Below are 23,008 nucleotides of genomic sequence, written 5' to 3'. Positions count from 1 at the left end.
TATTTTGCATAAAATGTAATAAAATAAAATATCTAGGAAAGACAGGTTATATAACAGAATACAGAACCACCTATCAAATATAAGAAATAAAAAAGACAGTAGTTCATCACTTTATAATAAACAGACACACCATGGATGACCTGAGGTTTGTGGTTTTAGAAAAAAAAGGTATTGTGCAGACAAAATTTGAGAAAATGCCCCCACAAAGAGAGTAACTCCTGGAAAAACGAAGTTTTGGGGATGTCCACACTTTGTAAAACACCTTTGTAAGAACTAAATATGCTTTAGAAAATAGTAATAAAAGTGTCGACATTCACCCTGGGGTATTTAGAACAGAAAATAGGAGGCACTTTTTTACACAGAGAATTGTGAGAGTCTCGAACCAACTACCCAGTTATGTTGTTGAAGCTGACACCCTGGGATCCTTCAAGAAGCTGCTTGATGAGATTCTGGGATCAATAAGCTACTAACAACCAAACGAGCAAGATGGGCTGAATGGCCTCCTCTCGTTTGTAACCTTTCTTACATTCTTATGTTCTTATGATAAGATGTCGTTCGCCTCCACTAGCAAAGGGGGCAGCAGTAGTTTTACTGGTTATTTGCATTCCGATTAGCAAGTCACTCGTGATCTCTGCATCGTCTCTGTGGTTTACAGCTGCAGCCAGCCTCCCGCAGCAACTTTTCAAAGCTACGCTGGGCTGTGCAGAATCTGCACAGATTTCTGTGGGTGGGGTTGAGTGACGTCACGCAGCAGCAGCCCTCGAAGAACGCGCAGCTCCGTGATTCTGTGTTGTGATTCAATGAAAAGTGTTGTTGCTTTTATTTTATTTTCACATATTGACTAATCCACATTAAAAAAGGTATAAAGTAATTAATAGTTTTTTTTAGAGAAGTTAAAGTTTAAAACTAATAATACCATTGGCTTAGAGCTAGGGTGGGCGGGACATATAATGTTTTGATTAAAAACGACTGAGTGCACAGCAGATTCAGAGTTCTGTATCTAATCTGCATATCATCTAAACGGTAAGTACTTGGGCTAATTAGCCATATATTTTTTTTTTTTTTCAACTTTATATTCTTTTTTTTTTGGTGCTGAGTACATCTGCGTTACCAGCCCACACTTAGAGCCACAATGGAGCCAGTTTCATAACACACTCACAGAAAAGATTAGAGAAAGGTAAGAAACTGCTGACAAGCGGTGGCCATTTTGGCTCTGGAGCCCCATAGACATCAATGCGTTACCGGCCCACCCTTAGAGCCACAGTGGAGCCAGTTTCATATTATTATTATTATTATTTATTAACAGATGCCCTTACCCAGGGCGACTTACAGTCGTAACCAAAAAATATATTTCAAGAATCACAGTACAAGTATTAATACAAATTAAGAGCAAGATAAAATGCAATGACTTCAGTTCTAGTAAGTACAATTATATGACAAAATAGGATTCAATATTGGAGCAGATAAGTGTCAGTGATAGTGACATCATGATACGATTAAAAGCAAAATACTACAGATTGAATAACACTTGTGGCAGATTACAGTACAGTACTCTGTAAAGTACAGGGTTAAATGCAGTAAAATAGGGATCAGATAAGTGCAAGTAAAGTGCATTAAGGAAGAGTGATAGTGTCCAGAGGCAAAAGAGGAGTTCTACAGGTGCTGTCTGAAGAGGAGTCTTGAGGAGGCACCGGAAGGTGGTCAGGGACTGGGCAGTCCTGACATCTGTAGGAAGGTCATTTCACCACTGCGGGGCGAGGGTGGAGAAGGAGCGGGCTTTGGAGGCAGGGGAGCGTAGAGGAGGTAGAGCCAGTCTTCTAGTGCAGGTGGAGCGGAGAGGTCGAGTGGGGGTGTAGGGAGAGATGAGGGTCTGGAGGTAGCTGGGTGCAGTCTGGTCAAGGCATCTGTAGGCTAGTACAAGAGTCTTGAACTGGATGCGAGCGGTGATCGGGAGCCAGTGGAGCGAGCGGAGTAGTGGAGTAGCGTGGGCGAAGCGAGGCAGAGAGAACACCAGGCGGGCAGCGAAGTTCTGGATGAGCTGGAGCGGACGGGTGGCGGACGCAGGGAGGCCAGCCAGGAGGGAGTTGCAGTAGTCTAGGCGGGAGAATACCAAGGCCTGGACCAGTAGCTGGGTGGCGTAGTTGGTGAGGACGGGTCGGATTCTTCGGATGTTGCTCAGGAAGAATCGGCAAGTGCGTGCCAGAGTGGAGATGTGCAGGGAATAAGAGAGGCAGGGGTCCAGGGTGACTCCGAGGTTCTTGGCGGAGGAAGAGGGAGAGAGTGTGGTAGATTCCAGAGGAACAGAGATAGAGAGATCAGAGGAGGGAAAGAAAAGGAGGTCAGATTTAGAGAGGTTGAGTTTGAGGTGATGCGATTGCATCCAGGAGGAAATAGCAGACAGACAGGTAGAGATACGAGAGGGGATGGTGGAGTCAGAGGTGGGGAAGGAGAGGAAAATCTGAGCATCATCAGCATAGAAATGGTATGAGAAACCATAGGATGCGATGAGGGGGCCCAGGGAGCGGGTGTAGAGAGAGAACAGGAGAGGACCCAAGACTGACCCTTGGGGGACTCCTGTTGAGAGAGGGCGAGGTGTGGAGGTTGCGCCACGCCAGGTTACCTGGTAAGTGCGGTTGGAGAGGTAGGAGGAGAACCAGGCCAGAGCAGTGCCAGAGATTCCCAGATCAGCGAGAGAGGATAGTAGAATAGAGTGATCGACAGTGTCAAAGGCAGCAGAGAGGTCGAACAGAATTAGGACAGAGGCGAGAGAGGTAGCTCGGGCAGAGTTTAGTGAGTTGGTGACAGACAGGAGGGCGGTTTAAGTGGAGTGAGCAGAGCGGAAGCCAGATTGGAGAGGGTCGAGCAGAGAGTGGTTGGACAGGAAAGCAGAGAGCTGGCGGTGTACAGCCCGCTCGAGGGTTTTGGAGAGGAAGGGTAGGAGGGAGACAGGACGGTAGCTCTGGAGGGAGGTGGGGTCGAGGGTATATATAGGTGAAGATTTTCCTGAACCTTCTCTCGCCCCCCAGGATACATTCTGCGCCCTGCAGTTTGAGAACCACTGTCTTAGTGTATTCTACTCTATAAAACTACATTAACTGCCACAGATGAAGGCAAGAGCTGAAATGTTTGCCATTGCTTCCCTGTTAATCCCTGCTGTGTGTTTCAGGGGCCAGTTTGAAGCTGTGTCTGGAAGCAGAGAACAGTCTCCTTGGCTGCAAGGTGGAGCCACAGACACTCGCTCTGTGCTGGTCCAGACCTCAAAGAGTCTCAATCAGCCTTCTATACCCACTGATTAAAATAAAGATGAAAATGTGATAATGAAGTTAAGCGTGAATCTGTCCGATATGTGTGTTTGTCAGTGTGAATGCTTGTGGTATTTTCAACCACAGGACAGGTTTGCAAAAAGGAGACTAAACCACTCCCTCATATCTACCCCCTAAGAGAAAGGGTGCTCCTCTAGTCAAGGGCAGGCTTGAGGGTCGACTGTAATGTTGTTCTATTGTAAAGATGGTCCTTTGATTATTGTTTTCATAGTTAACATGTAAGACTGGAAGTAAGACTAATGGGTCTGAAGTTGTAAAGATCGAATATAATTGTGTTATATAAGCTTGTTTCTGCTTTACTTCCTGGGTTCATTTCACCCCAGCAGTGTTTTATGAGTCAAAGCATGTTATTGCCTGAAAGCATGTCAGTCAATTGCTGAAGCCTCTGATTGACTATTGACAAGAACGAGAAAACAACGGGAGACTTACGGTGAGATCGAAGGACAGTTCTCCTAAACTGTTGCGGTGAGGGGAAACAATTGCACATTTTAAATTGAAAGTAAATGAATACGCACATGACATTTATAAAAAAAAAAAAAAAATTCTGGTGGAACACAGCCACAGAAGAAAAGCTAATACAAAGCAAATAACCGGAGGGTGGGGAGTTTCTGTTAAACTGCAGTGACTGAACCTGTCTAGGCGGCACACCCGTGCAAATACAACAATGGAAACATTTGAAAAAGACTCTTGAACCTCCTTCTGAATGTCTAGTTTACAAATACTGTATCTCACACTGTAATTTCCAAGGGTTTTATCTGAGCGTATTTAATGAACACAAATCAGTTCTTTGAGCTATAGTCTCCTAACCCCGTCTATTGTTAGTACCCTAGCAGCAGCTACCCGCAACACTTGGAAATATCCATTTCTGATTTTTAAAATAACTTTATATTAAAAAAAGTATTAACAATATCGTGCTGTTCAAAATACTTGTAAATACTGCAACGCCAGCTCTCCTATGTCTCTATAGACAGAAACAGAATGCACTAAACCGGAAACGCGGCATTGTAATCTGCAGTGTCAATAATTGCGCATACATTCATTATAATCAGCAGTCATGAAGTAATAGAAACGAGGAAGACTCTGTATACTCAACATTGTATATCAAATCAAACGACTTTTCAAAATGACCATAATAAAGGTAATAAATAGAAGGTATCAAAATTCATATTTTTGAAAAATGCGTTATTAGTCAGTAAAACAAAAAAACTCCCACAAAAACAGTAATTTAAAAAACAAACAAACCCTGTGATGATACCGGTAGTAGGATTATTAAACCGTACGTGCAAAATGAGTCATAACAGGAGTTGCTGACGAATAGGACGCGTGAGTAAGCGTGGTTTATTCTGTACTAACCAATGGACAGCGGGTTCAGCTGTCAGTCAGAGGGACATGTTTTCTGGGCAAACTGGAAAGTTACGGGAAGTGGAAGAGAAATTGTGAAATCCCGTGGGAGTTTCGCAGTATTTATAACACGCAGCTGCTAAAGCAAAGCACACGCATCTGCTGAAAAGACAGACGCATAAAGGTAAGAAACTAGAAGTACGCTGTACTCTGGGGACAGGAAAAGACCTGAAAACTGCGTCAGTGCTTTCATTCATGCGTGCTGCTCTCGTACAGAGCGTCTATTGATGCGCATTTAGAATTTACTGCACAGTTTTCTTTTTATGTTAAATTCCTGCATGCATATTTTTTGCACTAAACTGTATTCGTACATCTATACATGCTGGGTTAGACCTACAGTCAATAGTCAGTGGTCTGGGTGGAGCAGAGGCAGTGTTAGACTGGGTGGACGCAGCCCACTCACTTTTTTGGAAGGGTGGATTGAGTCCAACCACTATTTTTGGTATAACGCCATTGTTTACAACATCTTCATTGTTATTTCTCTTGAATAGTAACCTATTGTATTGTTCCCCAATACTTGATAGTTTAATACCCCCGACACAGCGTTTGCTTTTAGTGCGCCTGCGTTCTACTGAAATTGACGTGACAACTGGAGGGCGTTTTCAATTTTTTTTTTTTTTAAATAATGTGAAAATTAGTGTAACCCTTCCGAAAATGACAAACACTGTCCAAACAGATTCCATGAAAAATAGCATTTGCTCCAAACAGGCACTGCCTCCCTGCGTTCCTAGCAATATCTCTCGATGTGCTAAAAATAATTGTGAAAGCGCAGAACACAAAGCGAGATGTGTTTAATAGCATATCATTATTATTTATTTCTTAGCAGACGCCCTTATCCAGGGCGGCTTACAATTGTTTCAAGATATCACATTATTTTTACATACAATTACCCATTTATACAGTTGGGTTTTTACTGGAGCAATCTAGGTAAAGTACCTTGCTCAAGGGTACAGCAGCAGTGTCCCCCAGCTTCCTCCGGTCCAGAGTCAAGAGCCCTAACCACTACTCCACACTGCTATAGTGTTTACAAAGACACTGCACATCAACCGTCCTGTCCTGATCCCCTTTAAACATGTTAATCGTGTTTTATTTTGTGTTTTAAATATTTTGTTATTAGACATTAGAATATTGAAAGTTGTGAAGAAGATTCTATCTGGCTTGCCATGCAGCAATAATATTTCTTCAACTGGATGTATGCTATTAGTGTGTAGGATATATTGTGGTTATTTTGAGGTCTTGAAAGAGTCTTGACAAAGGACTTGACCTGAGATGTCCTGCAGTGTGTTGATGCCATGCTTTCTATTTTGTGAACGAAATATCTTTGTTCTCCAGTTTTAAATTATTGTCTAATCCTAAAAAAAATCAACATTCTACCAGACATTTAGTGTATGCAAAATACAATTTATTTGAAATGTTTAAACAACTTCTTGGGCAACCAGGAGATGTGAATAGTCAGATTATTTTCCCAAATGTTTTCATGTGGTGGGTACATCCTGCATTTAAAAACATGTTCATGCAGGATTGCACCGATAGCCTTGCAGCCAAATAATGTTTCTCAAGAAGAGGCAAGGTTAGCCCTCCTAGTTTAGAGAGGGGGAGTCTCCTTTTCTTTATTCTGGGCTGGAAACCTTCCATAGACAATCTACCCAACAGTGACAGCATATGCTCCACTATTAATTCAAATTATTATACTAATTATTGGTAGCCTAAAACTTAGTTACATTCTCCACGTAATATCATTATTTAAATGCAAGTAAAGATTTTCCCATCCAACTAACAGCATGATTTTTCATGGACCTGGCTCCCCAGGTAATATCTATAGATCAATGTCTTCCATCTTTTTAGTTGTAAAATTGACTCCACTGGGGCCTGGGGTCGCAAAACCCCTTGCGGGTAGGAAAATGTGCACCATTGCTCAACATTGGTTAAACCTACAGAGTCCACTCACTATTTTCTGTCGGAGTCTAACCCTGGCAAGGGGTTTTGGGAAGTGAGGGCCCAGAGGCAAAGCCAAGCTCAGTGCAGTACATTTTACACCTACAATAATTATTGTTGTATTGCCAACAAATTATTAACCTTGTTTTTAGAACCAACCTTTTTATCCTAATAAAACCGTCCCTTTAATGACAGTACGGTGGAATATGAAAATATGGTTTATTTTTGTTAGTTTTTTTTATTTTTCAACAGACAAGATGAGAGACTGTTGTGGGCTTTTGACGTTGAAAAATGAACCAGGTAAGAATATGTAGTTGTGTGCAAATTTGTTAGAACATGCTTCTGTGGTTCAGCAGTGGGCACATGTGTTAGAGCACCCCATTGCTTCTGTAGTTTTTCACACATGCGTACCTATTGTTTCTGTATCCCTGATGATAATCCTCACCCCGAGGTTTTCATGCAGGTAGGTATGTAAAGGATATCCATGACAAATCTTGAGGTGTTCTAACAAATGTGCACATTACCGCATGTCTATATTTCTGTAGGGAAGATAAACAGGGATGCATGTACTGTAGTGTTAATTAGTGTCCGGTCTGGCCAATATATCTTTTCACAGTGTCTCTCTCTCCCTCTCCCTCTCTCTCTCTCTCTCTCCCCTCTTTCTCTCTCCCTTCTCCCCTTCTCTTCCCTCTCTCTACCCCTCTCCCCTCCCTCTCTCTCCCTCTCTCTCCCCCTCTTCCCTCTCTCTCCCCCTTCTCTTCCCTCTCCCTCTCTTCCCTCTCTCTCCATCTCCCTCTCTCTCCCCTGCCTCTCCCCTCTCTCTCTCCCTCTCCCCCTTCTCTCCCCTCTCTCTCTCCCTCCCCCCCTCTCTCTCTCCCCTCCCTCTCCCCCTCTCTCTCACAGTGCCTCTGAAGGTGATCTCTGTGCAGTTAAAGGTCCAAGGCTTTGTAGCGGATGTCTGTTCCACTCTCAGCTATGAGAACTCAGAGTCCAGCCCGGTGGAGGCTGTCTTCGTGTTTCCCATGGAGGAGGACTCCTCGGTCTACGACTTCCACGCCGAGATCGGGGGGGTCAAAATCCAAGCTGAGATCCGAGAGAAACAGGAGGTAGCAACTTCTGGGTTGTGTTACAATTATATTAACCCTAAACTAGCAATGTAAGCTGAACTAAGGACCAGGAGCCTGTAGAACTCAACTCCCATGTTAAAGGACCAGTAGAACTGTTTTTTTAGGGTAATTTCCCTTTGAAGAGTGAATATTTTCTATAGGCCATAAAGCCTATAGTACCGATTTTATCACAATACTTCCAGCTGTAATGTTGTGTTTTGAGGCTTGCACAGTAGAATGGATTTGTGAAATTGTTCATCCATTGCTCCACTCCTTCTTTTTAGTCTCTCTGTCAGTATTTGGGTGAGGAGCTCCAGTGATGAGACTCGATTCTTTCTCTCTTTCCAGGCGCGTGACACCTATGATGACGCCTTGAGCAGTGGACAGCAAGCCTTCCTATTGGAGGAGAGCGATGAGAGCCGGGATGTGTTCAGACTGAGCGTGGGCAGTCTGCCTGCGGGACAGAAAGCGACCGTCTGTCTGTCCTATGTGACGGAGCTGGCTGTGGAGGCGGACGGGGCTCTGAGATACTGCCTGCCTGCCATCCTGAACCCCCGATACACCCCTGCTGGTGAGAGCAGGATACACAGGGGATAGACAGCGCTGTGCAAATGTGTTAGAACACATCAAGATTTGTCATTTATATCCTTTCTATACCTGCCTGCATGAAAATGTTGCACCACTTTGTGCTTTAATTAGTCCTGGGGTTCTTGATGTGTTCTAATAAATGTGTACACTACTGTAGATCTGAAGAACCGCTAATCCAGTTGTCATGAAACGTGAATGAAAAAAAAACACAAAAATGAGGTGAGATAATGTTTCTGAATTATCAGGTCTCTGTCTCCCTGTCCTGCAGGCGCTCAGTCCCTGACCACTCCAGTGTCCGGAGCCTCTGGAGGGCCGGTTCCCTACTCGCTGTCTTTCAGTGCCCACCTTGCCTCTCCCAGTGGAGTCGCCCAGGTGAAATCCAACTGCGACCTCACGCCTCTGGAGTATCTCGGAGACGACAAGACCCAGGCCCAGGTAACAGCCCCCCTCCGTCTGGAGTCTCAGTAAGGCACGAACTGAAACGATGTCTGCTTGACTTCTTAAATTTCCATGAGCACGGATTGACAATCCGAGCTGATCCGGGTTCTCCTGCATTCCTCCTGAACCCACGTTGATGGTCTACCCGAGTCGAGTGAAAGGACTCCATGCAATGACAGTTCTGAACCCACATTGATAGTCTACCCGAGTCGAGTTCTTGACGTGTGTTGGCAGTTCTTTCCCAGCAAGCCTTGCAGCTAAGGTCACGTTCATTTGTTTACAAAACCGAAAGAATGCATGCTATTGCTTTGTTGTTCAGAAACCAGGGCCAGTGGACACAGTTATAAATAAAGTGGCGATAGACTTAGGACAGAGGGAAGAAGACTCTTCTTCACGCAGAGAGTGGTTAGGGTATGAAATAGGCTATCCAGTCATGTTGAGGCAGAATCACTTGGATCCTTTAAGACCAAACTTGATAAAGTTCTGAGATCAGTCAGCTACTAGGAACCGGACAAGCATAGAGGGGCCTTATCTCGTTCATAAATTACCCTGTGTTCTAAATTAATTTTCTAATGGTTAAACATTTATAATCTTATCTCAGAAACAGTTGATAGAAACACTCTCTCTCTCTCTCTCTCTCTCTCTCTCTCTCTCTCTCTCTCTCTCTCTCTCTCTCTCTCTCTCAGGTCTCTCTGTCTCCAGGTCACAAGTTTGATCGGGATGTGGAGCTGCTGGTGTACTACAGCCACCCCCACCAGCCCACCGCTATTGTGGAGGGGGGGCTAGCCTCGGCCACGCCCGGTAAGGAATGATGCTTTAATATATAGGATGGATACCTTTAAACATGTCCACCAAGAGCGTATGCTGAACTGTACTTTCGCCACTTGTACACTGAGTGTAGACCTAAAGATGCAATAAGTCTTAGAAAGACAAAGTTAACCCTAGCTACTACTTTAGAAGCAGCACAGAAACCAGGACCAGTGGAACACAGTTAGAAATGAAGTGGAGACTTGGTACACAGTGTAGGAGACACTTTTTTACACAGAGGGAGGTTATGGGATCCTTCAAGACCCGAACTTTTCCTTTAAAATAGATGTAGCTAGCAAAACAATTTAATAAATTAGTTAAATAGTTTAATAGTCATTAAATATGGAGTTTTGAAAGAAACACAATGTAGCACTGTGACAGGGTACACCCCGCCCCTGTGTTTATTTTGTATTGTTATTATTGTAATGTTTTGTGTTTGTTTAAAATGTTGTTATTGTTTGACCACATGGATGGGGTTACAGCTCCCCATCCAGCTCGGCTCGTGAGAATGCGTGGTCAGCACAGAATGATTTATTGACAAATTGGCTGAGAAACCCTGTGCAGAATGTGGTCCAGGGATAAACTAGGTAATTGATGGCCAGTTAATCCATCAGACACAATACAAAAACCAGCAGCTTCTGCTGACGGGTTGGTGATTCAGAGAGGAGGAATGTGAAAAGTTTTTTCCAGCACAATACTTGTTTGAATATATATATATATATATATATATATATATATATATAAAAATATATATAAATATATGTGTGTGTGTGTGTGTGTGTGTGTGTGTGTGTGTGTGTGTGTGTGTGTATATAATATAATATACATGTGACAGGGTGACTGAGCAGTGACGTCACGGCAGAAGCAGGGACGGAAAAAAACTGACACCAGGGCAAGTACTGCAGTTCAAAGTAAAGAATCGGCTGGCTGCCGTTTTTATTAAATACAAAAAGAAATAAAATATTTTAACAAAAACACTTGCTCACAGAGCGAAAATAAAAGGTTTAAATATAAACAAGTCTCGAACACAAAATAACACGGTCAGGCTGGGCAATAGCCTTCACTGATCCTTTGTCTTTTTTAAAATAAAGTTTCTCTCTCTCTCTCTCTGCTCGCTCTCTCCTCTCTCACACCCACCCCGAGTGCCGAGAGCTGCAGGCTTTTTATATCATGGCCGAGGGGTTTAACCAATTAGTAAATCATCCTATTACCCCTCGGCCGTAATCTGCACTGGTTTATTAATTATGTTGTGGATGGGGCTACCCATACACACTAAACAGAACAATCGGCTACACCGTCATTTAAACGAAACAGTAACAAAACATACAGCGCTTCGCCGACATAAAAATAAACAAACACAAAACAATCTGCACAGAGAAGGAGGGGGAGACCCCGATCTGAAAATAAACAAAACAATGTACAGGGTACCTCGCCCTGTTACAATATAATATATATATATACAGTGTGTAATATATATATATATATATATATATATATAGATATATATATATATATATAGATATATATAGATATATATATATATATATATAGATATGTGTATATATATATATATATATATATATATATTATATATATAATTTTGGCCGTCATGCCTTTTGTTTTTGCAAAAGCCTTTTTGTTTTTGTTTTAAATATTTCATTTGGTTTCATAAAGAAAAAAAGAGCGTTTTTGCAACTCGCCCGTCACCACTTGACCATCCTGTCACAAGCATACCTGTATTTTCATTTTAAAACATATCTGGTACTACACTAGGCTAAAGGAAGCTCTCATTTCTAAGCCTTATTCTCGGGTCATCAGTTTCCACTTGCACTTCCTGGGTGGTTTCACTTCGGCAGTGTCTTCTGAGTCAACACGCTACTGGCTGAAAGCATGTCAGTCAATAGGGGGAATCAGCTGATTGGTTATTGAATTTAAAAAAGCCATTGAAGGGGTGAGGAAAATGTTACCCTCCAGGTAAAGTGACCCAGGAAGTGGAAGACAATCTCAAAAGCATGGCTTGCAAACAGGGATTTCATTAACGCAGAGTAGTACAGATTTTTTTAAATGAAAATCAGGCGTTTTTTAAACTTGTGTTTCTTTCAAAACTGCCCATTGAGACTTTTGGTTCAAATGGTGAGAAAGGGTGATGAGCTAGACAGTGTAAATGAAACAAAGAGGTGGTTCAGGCAGGGAACTCACTTTAACCTTACATCAAGTTACGTAATCATCAAGCCTGTTTTAGGCGCTTCCAATAGCAGATCAAATCGTCAGTCAAATAACTGGAATCTTATTCGTCTATCGATACACGTTCAGTGGTCATCAAGGAAAGGATGTTTATCTTACCTCAATCCATTACCTCCCCACTGTGCTCCAGAGTTCACCTCCTCCTCTCCAGACTCCATCTGCTTTTTGGTTTCATCTAACGGGGGAGGGCAGCTATCCTGCCCCCCTGCCCATGGCTTCTCTACTGTCAGCCTCTCCACTTATCTCCTAGCTAATTTATGGGCAGGGGTATCTCTCTGGCCTAACCTTTCGAATGTAGTGTAAAATATGTAGAATGCAGTAGTGTTGTCTAGTCTGTTATAATAAATAATTTATCGCATGAATTTCCCGACTGAACTGTAGGTGTCCCATGCAATGTGTGGGAATTTGAGAGAGAGGGGTGAATGGATTGGTCACTCTAAAAGTACATACCATTTTGTGATGGTTGATTCTTGGCTTTGGTACTTCCTGTAAGCTGTCCTGGATTCTTCTGTTGGTCGATTTGATGTTTTTGACTCTTTTGCTTTTGAGGCTCATTGATGGGGGACCCGCTGGTGATGGTCAGTCTGTACCCAGAATTCCCTGCGGCTGCGTCAACGCCCCAGTCCAGCTGTGGAGAGTTCATCTTCCTGGTGGATCGCTCTGGCAGTATGGACTGTCCAATGAGCAACATGGAGTCGGGGCCAATGCGCATTGAGAGTGCCCGGGTACGGACAGGGTTGGGTTTCATATTCAGTGATATAGAAACAATAGGCACTCATGTGAAAATGTTAGTCCACTTTGTGCTTCAGTTAGGCATCTTAAACAACTTCTAAAAAGTCTCATGCATTTTACCATGTGTGGCTGTGTGTTTCTTTTCTCTTGCATGGCCTATTAAAGTCATCAATGAAATCAGACAATCACTGATTTTCCTATTTTGACAATTCCCCCCGATTTTCAGTGACCGTGGTTTGCTTTCATATGTCCAATGGTGTGTTCTAATACATGTGCACGCTGCTGTGTGTTCCTGACATGCGCGTTCAATCTGGTGTCTGCTCTGCAGGACACTCTGCTGCTTCTCCTCAAGAGCCTGCCCCTGGGCTGTTTCTTCAATATCTACGGCTTCGGGTCGCACTTCGAGGCGTTCTTCCCGTGAGTACTGCAGCAAATCGGCCAGCTTCTTTTCCTGATCCCAAAATCCATTTAAGAGAATAATACCGTTTACGAACAAGAGGAGGCCACTAGGCCCTTCTGTGCTGGTTGATCTCAAAACAGGATCCTAATGATTCAGCGTCAACAACATAACCCATTCTATAAGTGTCTCCTTCCCTCTGTCCTGAGTCTGTCTCTACTTAATTTCCAGCTGTGTCCTCTGCAGCTCGACTGCACTGCAAGTATTAGCTAGAGTTCATTTAAAGATGTCAATCAGGCCCCCCCTAATTCTTCTTTTTGCTAGTCTAATAAAATCACTCCCCTCTGTTTATCTTCATAGCTCTTTCTTTAAGCCCTGAGATTAGTAACCTGCAAAGCTAGAAATCATTAGAACCACCTTTTAGTCTTTTTTGGGTGTCAAAGTTCTAGATGAAGTTCCCTTCACTTTGACCTGTGACCTAAAATGGCCGTCATATTGTCGTGCCGTTTTGGTTTTCCAAATACAGGCTTCATATTCGTATTTGGTACAAAGCTGTGTTCTATGATTCTCTGGGTCAAGTTGTATTGTGGGTATTGTACAAGGGAATTGCTTTTTATATAAGTTACAATTGCATTCCTGTGTGTCTCTCAGGGAGAGTGTGGAGTACACTCAGCAGACGATGGACTCTGCTCTGGGGAAGGTGAAAGGGATGGGAGCTGATTTTGGAGGGACGGAGATCCTGGAGCCACTGAAAGACATTTACAGCAAAGCCTGCCGACCAAGACACCCCAGACAGGTGGGAAGAATCAGTTCCTATTCCTGTTGTTTATAGTCAGAAAAGGCATAATCAAGTGACTGTATATCCGGGAGACACTAGAATATACATTACCTGGATTGCTTTCACAAGCATCTGTCTGGAAGTGGTTTTCTACCTCCGACCGGCTGGCTGCAATTGCATTATGTTACTTGTGATTGCCTTTCAATACAATTTAATATCCCTAGCAAACAGATGTGATTCATAGATGGGATGCTTAATCGATCAATAGAAAATGTCAAGATTAAACGTCCCAATAGAACCAATTTTGCACTTCTCTCTCTCTCTCTCTTTCTCTCTCTCTCTCTCTCAGCTGTTTGTCTTCACAGACGGAGAAGTAGGGAACACAAAGGATGTCATTAATGAAGTCAAGAAGCATGCTGGCACTCACAGGTACTGGGAGTACTGGCACAGACTGGGACAAGATCCAGCCTTTTGGTCTTTGACCTCTCATTTCCAGTGTTCGTTACATCATCCAGAATGATAATGATTCCATAGCAGGGGTGTCTAACCCTGGTCCTGGAGAGCCACACTCCTGCAGGTTTTCTGGGTATCTTTAAATCATTGATGGCTAAAGACCTGGAACAAAATGTTAGTTTTGATCAATTCAGAAAATAACTGGGTTCAATGAAGTAATTGAGAACTTGTGTGGAATGAAAACCAGAAGACCCTGCGGCTCTCCAGGACCAAGCTTGGCCACCCCTGCTGTATACAGTATAACACTTTATGGTGTTCGTAGTGTAAGAGTTAGTATGGAAATATCCAGTATCTGCTATCATTTCATTTGTGATGACCTGTTTCAGCAATACCCAGCCCGCTGTTTCCACTGGAGTTTGGTTTGTTTCAGGTGCTTCACGTTTGGGATTGGAGAAGGAGCCTCCACAGCTCTGATCAAAGGCATGGCCCGGGCAGGATCGGGTCACCCCGAGTTCATTACAGGCAAGGACAGGATGCAGCCCAAGGTACGAGGCCGGGGATTGTGACGGGAAGCGTGGCTGTAGCGATACGCTCTAGCTTGTTATCCACTGTTTCCATTGATATTTTACCTGTGTTGGGGAGTAACTCATTACTAAAGGCTGTATTTTGTTTCACGGTTATCATGGATTTCACGATTTCCGTGAAATGAGTCCTTTGCCGTACAAAATGTAGTTCTCGTGAAAATTCACATTTCTGAAAGAACAGTGTAAATATTTGTATCGCATGAAAATGTATGCAGCAAACGTTAGCCTTATTGACACACTACCTGTTACACTACATCTAGGAACCTGGCAGCCGGTTTAGTTTGCTTCCACCTGGTAAATCTAAATGATTGAACACACTGCATAGAGAGGCACGATTTCTTTATGTCTTCAATGAAAACATAAAGAAAGGGGCTTGTTACCAGGAAGTTCCTAGTTCCATCTCAGCCACCGACTTGCTTTGTGTGTGACCCTAAGCAAGTCACTTAACCTCCTTGTGCTGTTGAGGTCCTGTTGTAAGTGACTCTGCAGCAACAGTTGTGATGCATAGTTCACCCCCTAGTCTCTATAAGTCACTTTGGAGAAAAGCGTCTGGTTAATTTCTCATTAATAATAATAGAGCACCTTCAAATGTCTTCAACCATAAGGATTTTCAACATCAAAGATGGGAAATATTTCTGCTAAAGATCGCTCTGTCCAGTACAAGAAGGGGACATTTTCATACTTCTGTTAGTGTTACATTTATTTAGTTTGATAACTCACTGATGGTTAAAACTGCATGTTTTTAAAAGGTGGACTTAAACTAAATATTCTACAATTTAGCATGTGCTGTTTTTCTGGTAAGCATTTCAATATTTAGGAACATTTGTTGTATAATAACTTTGTAGTTAAATTTTGAATGTGACAGTGCTATTTTTTCTGCTTTAATAAATATTATGTTTAATCGTGAAATATCTTTGAACACGTGAAATAAATACAGCCCTATCAATTGCATTACTCTAATCTAATTACATTTTTGAGGAACTTGCATTACAGTAATCTAACTACATTTCAGTAACTTCCTTTTTTAGACAGGTAATGCAATGTTGTCCTGTATTGTATGTGAATAAAATAATATAGATACTTTTCGTTACATTTATAAAAAGGACTACAGCGAATGCGTAACATAGAAATCAGAAAGCGCTTCAACAGTGCAAGTCAAACCTAACATGAAGTGAAGGGCGGAACCATTAAATCAAACCAGAGTCTGGAGGTGGGACTAGAATAGAGTACCCGCGGCCTGGAAGAGAGAATCACAATTCAGTGATGTACAATGAATGTGTGTGAATCACAGTTCACCGGTCTCCTTGTCTGACTCTCCCAGGTGATGCAGAGCCTGAGGTTCGCACTCCAGCCCGCTGTCAATAACATCGTCCTCAACTGGGACGTCCCGGCTGGACTGGAGGTTGTTCCTGTGTCCGAAACGCCAAAGGTCCTCTTCCGGGGTCATAGGTCAATCCTGTACGCGCAGCTCAAAGGAAAGGTATGAGAGAGGAGGCGAACAGATTCAAAGAGCAGCCGTGGACTACCTGCTGGTAAAGTACAGGGAGGCCGTCTGTAACATCCTCTCTGTCTCTCTCCAGTTTGATGAGAGTGCGGTGGGTCGAGCGAGTCTTCAGTACAGTCTGGGAGACGAGCCCCACAAGACGGAGATCAGCTTCAAACTGCAGCCGGACAAGCACACTGGGTATGACTCCTAACCTCTTACACAGCACACAAGCACACTGGGTATGACTCCTAACCTCTTACACAGCACACAAGCACACTGGGTATGACTCGTAACCTCTTACACAGCACACAAGCACACTGGGTATGACTCCTAACCTCTTACACAGCACACAAGCACACTGGGTATGACTCCTAACCTCTTACACAGCACACGAGCACACTGGGTATGAGTTGTAACCTCTTACACAGCACACAAGCACACTGGGTACGACTCGTAAGCTCTTACACTGCACACAAGCACACTGGGTACGACTCGTAAGCTCTTACACAGCACACGAGCACACTGGGTATGAGTTGTAACCTCTTACACAGCACACAAGCACACTGGGTACGACTCGTAAGCTCTTACACAGCACACAAGCACACTGGGTACGACTCGTAAGCTCTTACACTGCACACAAGCACACTGGGTACGACTCGTAAGCTCTTACACAGCACACGAGCACACTGGGTACGACTCGTAAGCTCTTACACAGCACACAAGCACACTGGGTATGAGTCGTAACCTCTTACACAGCACACAAGCACACTGGGTATGACTCCTAACCTCTTACACAGCACACAAGCACACTGGGTATGACTCGTAACCTCTTACACAGCACACAAGCACACTGGGTACGACTCGTAAGCTCTTACACTGCACACAAGCACACTGAGTATGAGTCATTAGCTCAATGGGTAGAATAGAGAACGACTGCAGTTCGGTTTACACCAGAGGAGGCAAGGGAGGCAGTACCTCCTTAAAAAATACAACCATGTGCAAATGTATTACAATACCCCAAGATTTGTCATCCTTTATATACCTACCTGCATGAAAACCAGGACAATTATCAATTTTCAAGAATTTCAATTTTCGGTCTGTAATTGATTATAGAAACAATAGGTACTCGTCTGAAAACGTTAGACCACTTTGTGCTTTGATCAGGCATCTTAAACAACTTCTGAAAAGTCTCATGCATTTTTACCATTTGTGGCTATGTGTTCCCTTTCTATTTTAAATTAATTGCATGCGTGGCCTATTAGTCATCAATTAAATTATACAATCACTAATTTGCATATTTCGAGAATTTATCAAGATTCATTTCCAGTGGTTTGATTTCATATGCACAAGAAATCAAAACAGAAGCAATGGGGTGTTGTAATAAATGGATTTTAGATTATTTGGTTTACTGTAATATGATAAATTCTACTTTTCTATGTTCCCTGCAAATTCAAAACTAAAGATTATTCGAACATCACTAGAATTTGTTTTAAGTCGGTCTCTAACATGATGTGTTTTCTGCCTTTTATAAAACAGTTTAGTTAAATATTTTCACTGTAAACATAAACAATTTAAAACAGTAATATATCTTGACCCTTTAAGGGTTTAAGATTTACTGACAGGTTGGATCGGTCATCCAAATGGTCAGTTTGTGATGCTTGAGTGCTCAATTCCTCGTGTACCTGAAGGGGTTAACAGTGATTGGCTGATTTTCTCACATGTGATTTATAATCGTACATCTAGTACTGTTTTTTCTGTATTTTTCCATGACAAAGGAGATTTTTCAGTAGATGCCTTCTGAACTTGTCAGTGATCTAACTGTACCTTCCAAATCTCAGTGCTGTCTCCATGACTAATACCATTGCTCCATAGTGCAGTGCAGTCCTCTTGGACGTTAGAACCACAGCACTATGAACTTGTCAGTGTTGTTCTGGGCAGGCTGACGACTCACCGCCTGGCCGCACGGACCCTGATCTGCTCCCTGGAGGAAGGAGGGAGTGTGGAGGGAGAGGGCGGTGATAAAGAGAAGGTGAAGGAGAAAGTGGTGAAGATTAGCACCGAGGCCCGAGTCATCTCAACACACACGGCCTTCATCGCTGTGAACAAGGACCTGAATCAGGCTGTGCAGGGGCCTCTGATCCAGAGGAACATGAGGCCACAAAGTGAGTGTTATTCATTTATTTACCCGGAGGTGTGTCAGCGTCCTCCTTAAGCTGAGGGAATACGAATCCACTTTGAGGCTTGGAACTTGGTTTCAGGAGTAGGTTTCAAGCCAATGCATGGCACAGCAGGGGAGACTTGGGGTTTGATACAACAAAGTTGCCTCGAACTAGGTTTCCTGGAACCAGGTTTTAAGCCACTGTTCCTGAAAAAGTGGAAACCGTCCAATCCACAGCTGCGATTCCATGGAAACAAACTCAGCTGGCAGGCGGAGCGTCAATAATTAACATAAAACCCACGACTGAATAATAATCGGAACAGAAACACCTTTCCATGTGCAGGACCTCATGCGTTCCTTAAATAGATCTATTCAATTGTACCTTCACTGAATTCAGAGGTCCCTGTATTTCATTCAAAGAGGGTTTGAAGCAGTCTCTATTGAACCCCTTGAGTTGCAGATTGAAGCTGCTTTTCATCTGAAGGAGCAGTTTTGTCTCCAGCTCTTTGCTGTCGTTTTGAACCAATGCGCGCTCTCTCTCTCTCTCTCTTTTCAGTGATGGCCTGCTCGTTCATGCGTTCCTCTCCCCGAAGTCTTCCTATGATGATGATGTCTGGTGGTGGCTTTGGCGCTTCTGCATATAACCCACCAATGGTAATGCGGCAGTGTGCGCAGATGAGTAATACTGCTGTCTTTCATTGCAGTGAAACTGGGCCAGAACCAGGTAAGAGAAAGTTCATTCTTTCTTTCTTTGTCTTTGTTTCAATTTCTGTCTTGTATTCTCTGCCCTTCTTTTTGTCTTTCTTTCATTCTTTTTCTTTCTTGTACATGCTCTATCTTTCTGTCTATTTTCTACTTTAATTTATTTTCTTTCTTTCTCTCATTTTGTTTCCTTTTCTGTCTTTTTTTTCTCGACTCTTGTTTTATAAATGTTCTTATGTGGTCTTTACACCTGATTCCCCTTTTACTTAAATAAAACCAACGTGAACAAGATTCTGCTAGCAGAGTGTTTGGGATGGTATATTGGACACCTATCAAACTGCTTTTTAGAAACGTATCAAACTGCTTTTTAGTTGGGTTTCGGATCTTTTTTTGTGTTGAATTTCTGCAATGTTTCAGGTATAAGAAGTCCCTCCATGTTGGTATTGTGTTGAGTTCTGATCTGTGACAGTGCTGAGCTGTCTGGACATGTCTACCTCATTTCTTGATGCTTTTTCTTTTCTTTATAGATAAAGAGGACCCCATGCTAACACTGATCTCCCTGCAGAAAGCCGACGGCTCCTGGGAGCTCAACGAATCGCTCGTTTCTGTGTTTGAGAAGAAAGAGCAAGAAGCCATCAGCAAAATGCCAGCCGAGGTAATTAACTAGTGAATGGAAATGTACCCGTTAGCACATCCGTTCGCTATGTAGGTCTTAAGTGTGCAGTTTTGAAAGAAACCCATTTTCTAGCAAACATGGGTTTTTGTTTTAAAACCTGATCTCTGGCACTTGTTTAGGTTAAAGAAAGTTCCCATGCCTTATTCTCTGGAGATCGGTTACACTTGCACTTCCTGGGTCATTTCACCTCAGTAGTGTCTTCTGGGTCAAAGCATGTTACTGGAAGGAAGCATGTCAGCCAATCAGGGAAGCCATTGAAGGGGTGGGGAGTTGCATAAGTGCATGGCAAATAATGAAACAATTGTAGCAAAGGAAACAGATAAAATAATATAATGGTTAGAAAATAAATATTAGGGAAAGATAGATGATTCCAAGTGTGTGAAGAAGCGTCTCCTTCCCTCCTTCCCTGTGTCCTAAAATCTCCAATTAGTCTCCATCTGTGTCCTCTATCCTGATTTCTGTGCTATGCTTCAAGTCCTGCCCTGTCCCCCAATCCTGTTTCTGTAGAATTTCAAGTGTTGCTCGACTGGAATCTCTGCCTTGACATGCACTTTATAAGCACTGCTGTTTCAGTGCAGTTACTTCCCCTGTTGTGTGTGCAGGTGAGTGACAGGGCCGTGTGGGCGACGGTGCTGGCGTTGCTATGGCTACATGGCTTCAAGGCGGAGCTAAAGGAGGAGTGGGAGTTCCTGGCAATGAAAGCGCTCTCCTGGGTCAAAGCACAAGCAGGTAAAGAACTAACTACCTGACAGTGAAGCAGCAACCAGGCCCTGCTCGCTAAACACTGAACTAACTACCTGACAGTGAAGCAGCAACCAGGCCCTGCTCGCTGAACACTTCAGTCTGTCTCATCTATATATGTCTCATCTATGTATCTATTTTAAATCTGGCCAGGATCCTGCTTTTATGATTGTTTTTGTTTTCTGTTGATTGTTTGAATGGTTTGTTTCATTTTATTATTATTATTTTTTGTTTTAATGTTATTTCTTGCTGCCTTCTGTTGCCGAGACCCCCTTGTAAACGAGATGTATATCTCAAGGGCTCTATCCTGGTTAAATTCAATACATTTCAGATGTGGACCTGACTGACCTGCCCGCCTGAGCTCACCAGGCACCTGCTGGGATGGCCTTTGTCCTCCAGAGGCCTGCACTGTAGCTCTCTGATTTAGAGTTCCTGGGTGTAAAGGGGTGACTGGCTTGGGGATTTGGAGGACGCCCTCTACCCTTCAGTTCTCCTGAGCTGTTGTGGGGATTTGCTGCAATGAGGGAATGTAACTGGACCTACTAAATTGGAGAGAAAATCGGGGTAAAATAATTGGGCACTAAATGTATTAAAGAAGTTTGAGATTTACAAAACCAGCATCTCTGACTGTGTCTGTTAGAGCAGGGGTCCTCAAAGCTTTTGGACTGCGCCCCCTTCCTCTTGTCTGTGGTACTTGATTCCCTCTTATTGTAATAAGAGCAGACTTACCACTGCAGTAACAGTTTACTAATTGAGTCATCCAATAATATGCAAGCTTCAATAAAAGGCACCAGTCAGATGCACAGCGCCATCTAGAGACTTTGACATGCCAGGAGGTGTCGGCAGTAAGGTTTGCTTCAAGTTAATATATATAGGTGAAGATTTTACTGAACCTTCTCACGCCCCCCTAGGATACATTCTGCGCCCCCGAGTTTGAGAACCACTGTCTCAGTGTATTCTACTCTATAAAACTACGTGAACTGCCACAGATGAAGGCAAGAGCTGAAATGTTTGCCATTGCTTCCCTGTTAATCCCCGCTGTGTGTTTCAGGGACCAGTTTGAAGCTGTGTCTGGAAGCAGGGAACCGTCTCCTTGGCTGCAAGGTGGAGCCGCAGACACTCGATCTGTGACGGTCCAGACCTCAAAGAGTCTCAAGCAGCCTTCTATACCCACTGCAGCAAGCCAGCTCCTGCTTTGAGCAGCACACTGAATATTTAGCTGTGTAGAAATGCTATATCTGATCACTTAAATAGCCTCAATCAGCCTTCTATCTAGCGACCCACTCCACTTGTTCAAAAACAGCAATTGTACTGGACTGGAGGTCTGTGGGTTGAAAAATGTTTGATTTAGAGAAAAATGCACAGCTAGCGCAATAACATTATACTAACATACAGGGCCTTTTCATTCAGTCCTTCTGTTTTATTTGCATATGTTACTGATAATGGCTTATCTAAATATTTTCTGAATGTTTCTTATGCTTGAGCATTTCACGTTATGGATAAAAAAATGACTTTATGCATTAAAGAATTGCTTGAAAATGGCCATGGAGTTACTGTATATAACTAGAAATCTCTTGAAAAATCAGTTTTGTGGAAGTTATTTTGTGTTGCTTCTATTACTGTTTCAAAGCAACGTTGTAAATGAAGACAGTACTGAGGTTACTAAGCCTTTAAGTAAATCTTATTCTCAAAACAACATACCAAAACCCTTACTGTGTTGCTCCTTTTACCAGACGTCTATATTTTCACTCAGTCAAAGCCACTTCCTTCCTGTGTTACATGCATTAGGGTCCCACTGGAGCCTTGTGTTCTGCTGCACACAGAGTAGGAACCTGGTGGTGGGGTCCTTTTGTGTGTAAACACAGGAAGGAGTGTTACAGTCTGGTGTTGTGACATGACTAGAGGCAGTCCAAATCTGTGGATAAAGGAAGTCCTTTGCAGGCTCCCGCGGAATGCTCAGTCTTCATAAACAGCCTGCTAAAGTGACCTGGAATATAGAACAGCTGGTCGGGTCTAATTTTGTTAAATGAACAGATGTTTTATCTCCTTTTGAAAAGTAGGATTCAATTAAAGGCTGGAGTTGAGGCTTTGAAAATGTGGCCCAATAAGAAGTCTCATGTGATGTGATGTTTTTGTTTGACAGTTTCTAAAGATTTTACTGACAGAAATGCTTGCTATATTAAAATGGAAGTACTTAACCCATACATTGTTTGATATGATTATGTTCACTTTATTACCATTTTTAGAAGCCATTATTAATACTAATACTAAACACATAAGATGCTTCACAGAACACTCCACAGATACCTGCTTAAATGTCTGCAGTTATTTGCATGGTTTCCCGCAGATTTGGGCTGCCTCTAGATATGAGACACGGGAGTGAACGATAAAGATGTCTGGTAACCAGGAAGATCAGCCGAACAAGAGGGGGCTTGAGCTAATGAGGGAGGACAATGCTT

General features: G+C 42.9%; 2 protein-coding genes across 4 annotated transcripts; one reads left to right on the top strand and one right to left on the bottom strand.

Annotated features, from left to right (window-relative positions):
- The first annotated feature begins 1,000 nt into the window (after positions 1-1,000).
- On the top strand, positions 1,001-22,091 carry LOC117398182 (von Willebrand factor A domain-containing protein 5A-like). Of its 3 annotated transcripts, none has more exons than XM_059016848.1 (18): positions 1,001-1,023; positions 6,912-6,959; positions 7,563-7,765; positions 8,114-8,336; positions 8,622-8,788; positions 9,478-9,592; positions 12,392-12,567; positions 12,903-12,991; positions 13,623-13,767; positions 14,099-14,178; positions 14,633-14,747; positions 16,108-16,266; positions 16,367-16,470; positions 18,211-18,434; positions 18,987-19,154; positions 19,660-19,787; positions 20,411-20,537; positions 21,601-22,091. In XM_059016848.1, the coding sequence occupies exons 2-18, from the start codon at positions 6,917-6,919 to the stop codon at positions 21,678-21,680; spliced, it is 2,346 nt and encodes a 781-aa protein (XP_058872831.1). In that variant the 5' UTR covers positions 1,001-1,023; positions 6,912-6,916; the 3' UTR covers positions 21,681-22,091. The 3 variants fall into 3 exon arrangements, with proteins under 3 accessions (XP_058872831.1, XP_058872829.1, XP_058872830.1); XM_059016846.1 differs by lacking the exon at positions 1,001-1,023 and adding an exon at positions 4,682-4,848; XM_059016847.1 differs by lacking the exon at positions 1,001-1,023 and adding an exon at positions 4,682-4,848 and having other exon boundaries at positions 6,892-6,959.
- Positions 1,134-4,609, bottom strand: LOC131723237 (uncharacterized). Its single transcript, XM_059016849.1, has 2 exons — positions 3,753-4,609; positions 1,134-2,257 (listed from the first exon to the last, which is right to left on the bottom strand). The coding sequence occupies exons 1-2, from the start codon at positions 3,843-3,845 to the stop codon at positions 1,742-1,744; spliced, it is 609 nt and encodes a 202-aa protein (XP_058872832.1). The 5' UTR covers positions 3,846-4,609; the 3' UTR covers positions 1,134-1,741.
- Positions 22,092-23,008: the final 917 nt, after the last annotated feature.

The sequence above is a fragment of the Acipenser ruthenus genome, chromosome 54 (assembly GCF_902713425.1).
Source record: "Acipenser ruthenus chromosome 54, fAciRut3.2 maternal haplotype, whole genome shotgun sequence".
Lineage (NCBI taxonomy): Eukaryota > Metazoa > Chordata > Actinopteri > Acipenseriformes > Acipenseridae > Acipenser > Acipenser ruthenus.
The sequence above is the reverse complement of the archived record's forward strand: the minus strand, read 5'-3'. Positions and strand labels throughout refer to the sequence as shown.